Source organism: Coptis chinensis, chromosome 3, assembly GCF_015680905.1.
Source record: "Coptis chinensis isolate HL-2020 chromosome 3, ASM1568090v1, whole genome shotgun sequence".
Lineage (NCBI taxonomy): Eukaryota > Viridiplantae > Streptophyta > Magnoliopsida > Ranunculales > Ranunculaceae > Coptis > Coptis chinensis.
In genome coordinates, this window is record NC_141458.1 from 93,314,350 (window position 1) to 93,322,660 (window position 8,311).

Sequence of the window (8,311 nt, forward strand, 5' to 3'; positions counted from 1 at the left end):
GCACACTAGCTGATCACACAATCGATTATAGGGTGTAAAAACAACAGGACAATGTAAAAGTATTCAATATCAATGTCATTCGAGCATCTCTCGGTCCATTGAGCATTAGTTGAACATTTCAATAAACCAAATTTAGTAAATAAAAGACATTCAATAAGACCAAAAACATAAACCTACTAATTAACGCATCAAATCTTAGGGTCATAAGTCGAACTTGTCTAGTAGAACGGGAGTACAACTAGTAAAGACAATGTAATACAACCTTGAAAGTTTATTAGTTGTTGGTAGCTAATTAAAGGTAAAAAACGTCTATAGTTTTTTTCTGTGGACGCCACTTTTCTCCGCATAACATTGACAAAAGTGTTGTTATTTCTAACCACAAAATATCTCATTTACTAATGCAACATCATACTTAATTATACCAATAACAAAATTTTAACAATGAGATCTTTTAAAATATTTAGCATAGATAATTCGGGATTTTATTGAAAAAATATTAATATATTAAGTTATTAACATACAATGACTACATTAGACAATTATAGTGATAAAAAGAATAAATCGAAGTAAACTTTTTGTAACCAATTTAATTTGAAAAAAAAAAGTAACAACTATGCTCTTTCTCAGAGATAAAGTACCTAAACTATGCAGAAGATTAGGGGTAAAGTTGAAAAGTTAAAAGTGAGATGTCTTATATTGCAGTTTGTCTTTTCTTGAAGTGAATCTCAAAAGTACCTTTCATTAAGTGACTTTCACTTTAAGTTTAAGGGTTTGAAAGTTTATTAGTTGTTATATAAGTGAAAGTTTAAGTTCTCAGAAACAAATCTGATAAGTTGGTGTGGCATGTGTACTATTTTCGTTTGTGATGTCAAAACTGATTGTACAATTATAATCTTGTAGTAGGAAACACGGAAATGGATAAGAGTTGGATACAATTGCCAAATAGGTTTTGGGCCAGATAAAAAAGGAATTCGGATTTTATTGATATTGCTCGTGGTCATGTAGATAATGGGAGGGGACTAGGTGTCCATGCAAAGAGTGCAAAAATAGGAATTACAAGCACATCAATGAGGTAAATGATGATCTAGAGAGGTTAGGCATGGACAAGAAGTACACTCGTTGGGTGTTTCATGGAGAAGAATATGAGGAATTAAGTGATGATGATGATGACGATGATGATGATGGCAATGGTGTTCAAATGGTAAATTTTGATGGGTTAGATGACATGATTGAAGATTTACAAGCTTCAACACATGTTGATAATTTGGAGCCTCACGTGGAACATGGGGAATCCGGAGATGATGATGCATTGAATGCAACAGAAGGTGAAGGTGGCTTTAACAACAATGGAGGAAATGTAGATCCATATGATGACCTTTTGAGGGAAGCACGCCAACCTTTGTATCCAGGTTGTAAGATTTCTAAGTTAGATTATCTTGTGAAATTGCTTCACTTAAAGATAATCAATCGCTGGAGTAACAAATCGTTTACTATGATTCTCCAGTTGATTAAAATTGGATTGCCTAAAGGTGAGAGACATCGCCAAAGTCTCATTACGGAGCTTAAGACATTAATGCGTAACTTGGGACTTGGTTATATCTCAATACATGCATGCAAGAATGATTGCATGTTGTTTTGGAAAGAAAATGACAGTCTTCAAAATTGTCTCGAATGTGGGGAGCCAAGGTATAAAGTTTGTGAAGGCAAGACTAAAAAATACCACAAAAGTGTTTGCATTACTTTCCACTTAAACCAAGGCTCAAGAGGTTGTTTATGTCGAGGGTTACTGCTGCAGCAGATATGAGATGGCACAAAGAAAAACATGATCGGAGGAGAATGTACTTTCGTGCACCCAGCAGATTCTCAAGCTTGGGGGGCGATTTTGATAAGGAACATGAGTGGTTTGCCAATGATCCTCGCAATGTTCGCTTGGGTCTTGCAACTGATGGATTTAACCCATTTGGCAATATGAGTAGCCAATACAGTATGTGGCCTGTAATGGTGATACCATATAATTTACCACCGTGGAAGTGTATGAAAGAACCGTTCACCTTCATGACGTTACTTATTCCAGGACCTTCATCACCTGGGAATGATATCGATGTTTATTTGCGACCTTTGATTGATGAACTTAAAGAGTTGTGGAAAGATGGGGTAGAGACTTATGATGCAGTGGCAAAGAAAACATTTCGGTTGCATGCTGCAGTGTTATGGACTATAAATGATTTTCCCGCATACGGTAATTTATCTGGTTGGAGTACCAAGGGCAAACTAGCTTGCCCTAATTGTAACAAGGATACAGTTTCCATGTATTTGAAGAATGGACGAAAGTTATGTTATATGGCAAATCGTCGCTTTCTACCGTTAAGGCATGCTTGGAGAACTCGTGGCAAACAATTATTTGATGGAAATAGGGAGAGCAGGTTGCCACCTAAAGAGTTGTCTAGGGATGAATTGTTATCACAAGTGAACTATGTAGAACCCCTTCAGAAATTTGGAAAGCCTAAAAAAAAAAAAAAGCGTACCGAGATGGAGTTGAACTGGACAAAGAAGAGCATATTTTTTGAGTTACCGTATTGGGACACTCTTAAGCTGCGACACAACCTTGATGTTATGCATGTTGAGAAGAACATTTGTGACAATGTTGTGGGGACATTGCTTGACCTAGATAGCAAAACAAAAGATTCAGTAAAAGCTCGATTAGATTTGGCCGCATTGGGTATAAGAAAAGAGTTGCATTTAATCCCAAGAGGTGATAAGTTTGTAATGCCCCCGGCATGTTACACATTGTCATCTTCGAGAGAAAAATCTTTTGCGAAGTGGGTGAAGTCGGTGAAGTTTCCTGATGGCTATGCGTCTAACATTTCTCGATGTGCAAATGCTAAAGATGGTAAGATAACAGGAATGAAAAGTCATGACTGTCATGTGCTCTTGCAACAACTTCTCCCGATTGCAATACGTGGTTTCTTGTCGAAGGATGTAGCCATTGCATTGGTTGAGTTGGGCCTGTTCTTCAAAGAGTTATGTTGCAAGACGCTAAAATTGGAAGTGCTTGAGAAGATGGAAAAAGACATTGCAGTTATACTTTGTAAGCTCGAGCAAATATTTCCTCCTGCATTTTTCGATGTAATGGTTCATTTGGCTGTCCACTTGCCGCGTGAGGCGATACTTGGAGGACCGGTGCAGTATAGGTGGATGTATCCTATTGAAAGGTAAGGCATATGACTTGCAATTCATTTAATGTGAAATTAGCATTTTAAAGTTAAAAGTTTTATTATACATTAATCATACATGTGTGATTTGTAAACAGGTATCTACACACGCTAAAACAATACGTTCGAAATAAGGCTCGCCCCGAAGGTTCAATTGCTGAAGCATATGTTGACAATGAATGTCTCACGTTTTGCTCCATGTATCTTCAAGGAATTGAAACTCGGTTCAATCATGAAGAAAGAAATTATGATGGTGGTAATGAGAATCAAAAGACAGGATTTGATGTTTTCACACAGAATGTTCGACCATTTGGAGCTTATACAAATATCATTCTCGAACCAAAGGATCGAGACAAGGCTCATTACTATGTGTTGAATAATACAGAGGAGTTATCAACTTATTTAGAGTAAGTTCTATTGCATTTAACTTATCAATTATGTTTTATACATTTTAAGCCACTTTAAGTTGTTAAGTTTATGTGTTTGATATGCATGTAGTCAACACACGACGTGAGCTTCAAATGGAAAGCTCACGAACTTGCCCGAGAGACAAGAAATGTTGTTTCCTAGTTGGTTTGAAAACGTGTAAGTGTTTGTATTGTTTATTTTAATGTTATTGTTATGAACCGAATAATATGCTAATTATGCTTTTATCGATTTGGTGTACATTTTTATGAATAGATGCAAATATTACGCGAATGAGAACTCTCCCGGCTACCGATGAATTGTATTCATTGGCATGTGGACTGATACACGTGTGAAACGTTATAGTGGTTGCATTGTTAATGGGATTAGGTTTCACACCAAAGATCGAGAAAAAATCTTGAACCCAAAATAGTGGTGTTACTGTAAAAGGAGAACACCAAGGAAAAGAGACTGACTTTTACGGTATTTTGACCGATGTTTTTGAAGTCAGTTATCTATTCGGGAAGAGAGTTTATCTTTTCAGATGTGATTGGTATGATGTTGGTAATAGAAGGGACGGGGATACAAACGGATGGTTTTTTCACTAGTATTAATACCTTTTAAGACGTGGTATAAAGATGACCAGTTTGTCTTAGCCACACAAGCATGTCAAGTTTTTTACGTCGATGATGCCAAATTGGGTAGTAGTTGGCAAGTTGTGCAAAAGACAAAGCCTAGAAATGTGTTTGATGTTCCAGAGAGGGAAGAAGAGATTGAAGCAGGAGGCACTGATGAGGCATATCAACAGGAGGAGCATACAGGGATGGATTTGGATAATGTCCAATATGATGAAACACATGAAGCTAGTAGCAATGAATCCAAAATGAACCTATAACACCCATACAACTAAATAGAGACGATATGGACCCAAATGAAGTTGATGCCAGTGAGGTCGTGACTGCTATGGAAAGTTGCCTTCATGACAATACCATTGTTGATGAGGAAACTGATGAAGAGGATGATGATACATTAATGGATTATTGTTCAGAGGAAGAAGTCTGTCATATCGAAAGTGTGATGATGACACGGACGTAGATTGAATATTTTTTTAGTAACTTCATTATCCATTTTGTTATTGAATGGAGAGCTTTATCTTAGATTTTATCTTGTTTTTCCATTGAGTAGAATTACTATATCAAACCTGATTTTTCTAGCATGTGTTTCATTTTTGGATATGTTGCATACTATATTAAACCTGATTTTTATCATTCATGAATTCTTTCTTTTCATATTCATGCTATATCTGTTTCTATAGTTATGGTACTGGTCTAAATCGACCCTCGAGGGCAATAATCTATTTCACAACCTCACTGGGTTAACGAGGTGAATGGTTCGAGTGTCGGTAAGATTATAATTAATGGTTTTGTGTAATTCGTTGGTTAGTTCAAATAAAATGTCGTGGAAGCTCATACTTTTTTATTTAATAGCTCCATTTAAGAAGAAAAGAGGCAAGGCTGTGAATCGAGAAAGTCATAGACTACAAAGACGCATCGGGTCTAAAACCGAGGATAGAAATTCAACCAGGTAATACTAGACCCGTGGGGAAGTGGAGTGCTCAATTTGTCGGGGAGATTGGCCTAGTTCTTGGCGTCGACACGGTCCTCTTATCGCCATGATTGGAGTAAAGTGGGAGAGGAAGTGAGAAAACCATTACGCGGACCGTGATTCGGTAATGGAGTTTTATGTTTTAGCTATATGATATACCATAATTATTTTATGTAACTTTAAACTACATTTCTTGTTAGGAAAAATTGGATGTGGATATGCACCTTCCACATGTGAAGTATGCTGTGGACGCAATATTAGGGGCACGTTTAAAGAGGATTTAGGTGTAATCTTCACAAGCATTATAGGAGTTTCAGAAATGATGGAGTCGCACGATCACACCCTTATAGTGGCTTGGCACAAGAAAAATGGAATGCATGTTGTGATTGGTTTAGAAGAGAAGATTTCAAGGTAATATACTTTATTGTGCTAATTATAGGAAACTGCTATGTATTTAATTATACTTAAGGGTTGTGTTGACTTCTTAAAGAAAAACTACATACTCGTTGTAATTTTATGTTTTAGCTTGGTCTATTTTTCTATTTGGATGATGTAGAGAGTACTTAATTTATTGGATTTTGAATGAGTTCAATTTAATGTTTTTGTTGGCATTGTTTTTGATATTGTATTCATTTTATTGCAGAAAATTAGCGAGCAAAATTCAAATAATCGGCAAAAGCTCTAAAACAAACCATTGTGGTGGTTCAAAGTCATTCCTAGGATACTTGGAGGAATCTGTAACTTTCTTTATTTACATACATTGGGTTGCTTTTTTCGCAGTTTGATATTATTTGAAGTAAATTATAAAGGATATGTTTTCAAATCTTTACAAAAAGATGACTCGAGACTCGTGAACCTATTGGAAAGATCGAATTCTATCGTCGAACCCACTTTAGCAAGTAGTAAGGGGATGGACTAGTGTCATTGCTGAACAAAACTATGTAAGTAAATTTATTTGTACCTAGCTTTACCATGGTGTACTTATAGTTCGATATATTTATGGCCAATTTAAACTTATAGGACCGAATGCGACAACTTAAAGCCGAAGTCAAGTAGAAGGCTACCGAGCCAAAGACCGAGGATGAAATTTTATTATAGTATTGGGTGTAAGGTCTGGATACTCCCATGGCCTTGGGCATGGGGTCCTGCCAAAGTCATCTAGAAGGCTGGCATCCCTTCATTTAGAGGAGGAAGTGCAAAGGAGGAGGGACGAGGAGGAAGTGCAAAGGAGGAAGGAAGCTGAAAACTTAACGAGGAGCTCACTGCTGAAATGATATCTCAAAGAAGTAAAATAGAGGAGATGGCGGTTCGTCAAGCTAGGTTTGAGGCTTGGATGTTGCAAGTCAATGCTGGTTCTTCATGGTACGTATGAACTGTTTGTATTAAATTGATTGGTTGCATGCCTGATAGAGTAACTCCTTTTGAGATGTTTTGTGCTAGTTGTCACAACTTTGGTAAGTTATTACAGTTTCAAGTGCCTGGGTTATATTATTGGATTTGCTGGTTACATGATTGCTTTGTTTCTATGAGTATTTCCAGACCCAAATAATGTCCTTTATAGATTTATGGGGAAGAGGGGAAGTTGGACATATCTTGAGTGTGATTTATACTTGTCTCCATGAACTCAGATGTGTATCCTTTTTCCTCGAACTTTTTCTCAGATTACCTCATAATCTGTCTTCTATTCACCGAAATAACTTGACACCACCTACTTACTAACAAGCCTTGGTTAGTGGGAGAGATAGGGACTACCAGCAAATTGAAGAGAGGGTGAGGAGGATCTTGACGAGAAAATGAAAAATAAACAAGAAAATGAGATAAGGGGGGGATGTCTTGGTATTGTAAGTTCATTCTAGACAATGTCAGCCCATCAATCTAGCACTTAGTACTTGGTAAGTTGTTTTAATAATGTACTTATCAGTAGGATAAGGGGCCAAATTACATGCTCATTTGTTTTAGTTGGATCTGCTTTTACTAGTTAAATTTATCTCACTCGTGCCAATCAAACTTAAGTAGCAACTCTATTGTCAATGCTATTAAGTGTGTTGTCATTGGTTCCCCGCGATAAAGAATAATACTTCTTCATACATGATACATGTGAGCAGTCCTCCGCATAGCAAGATCGAGAGATGGTGACTCTTTATGAAGTGCTTATAGGTCTAGTCTGCTCTAAAGAGAGTAAAGCCTAGTTTCGCAGACAGTGATGATGGTTATGAGACTCTTTACTCCCTACAAAATATGCAAAAATCCGCTAAAAGTCGAGAGAGGCATGGCTCGAGTAAAGTTCTCGAACTAATAACAAATATTAGCTAGTTTTCAGAATTCATAGGCCTACCCAACGAAAAGGCCCATAAGGTAGTTCACAATGCCTAATTTTGATGAAACTTTTAATGACTTGAGAGGTACGTAACTCGCCTTCCAACAGGTTTTACTTTATGATTAGATTAGGATTCGATCCCATTGCCGCTACTCCCCGCGATCTCCTTTGGCAAAGACTTGATTATATGAATCATACTATTCGACTCTCGAGTTGAAGGGTGGACAAAGGAGGAATGTACATATGTACGTTAGGGAATAGTAAGAGTGAGATACCTCTTCTTGTTCTAGTTTAGGTACATATGTACAATGTGTTTCTGTGTTCACGAAGTTTGAGGAATGGGAGGTTGAGCGGATTAGAGAAAATAGATTTCTTTGTAGCTAGTAAGGACAGGGCATATCGTCTATTGGTTGGAAGTGGGATAGCGTATGCAAGAGATTTTTATCTTGAGGATAAGAAGTTTGCTACTGTAGGGTTCTATCCCTAAATATGGAATTAGAACCTATTACTTCTATATATCACTTCCTTCTTTGAGTATGTTATCTTCACTTGCTTAATTACCTGTTATTTCTCTAAGGGCAGTGTCCTCTCGCCCTATAGTTGATGTGTTGTCAGTTAGCTACTTAATGCTGGCTCACTCGGGTCAAGACTCACTCTACTCATCGGTGAGTCATCACTCACGCTTAATTCCTATTTTCCTCTATAGAGCAGTAGAAGACATGATCTAGTATAGTATATGGTTTGTATGTCTAAGATTGTCTTTGTTTTAGTA

At 37.0% G+C, this 8,311-nt stretch overlaps 1 protein-coding gene across 1 annotated transcript; it reads left to right on the plus strand.

The window, feature by feature from the left end:
* Positions 1–1,885: 1,885 nt before the first annotated feature.
* On the plus strand, positions 1,886–3,623 carry LOC147511717 (uncharacterized). Its single transcript, XM_086598547.1, has 2 exons — positions 1,886–3,212; positions 3,311–3,623. Exons 1-2 carry the CDS (start codon positions 1,969–1,971, stop codon positions 3,621–3,623), a joined length of 1,557 nt encoding a protein of 518 aa, XP_086454673.1. The 5' UTR covers positions 1,886–1,968.
* Positions 3,624–8,311: the final 4,688 nt, after the last annotated feature.

What these genes read in the sequence shown, in the direction of transcription:
- LOC147511717 (XM_086598547.1), top strand. Translation starts at nt 1,969, where the DNA reads ATGAGTAGCCAATACAGTATGTGGCCTGTAATGGTGATACCATATAAT. An exon ending in TGGATGTATCCTATTGAAAG is followed by an intron (nt 3,213 to 3,310) that starts GTAAGGCATATG and finishes ATTTGTAAACAG; the next exon opens with GTATCTACACACGCTAAAAC.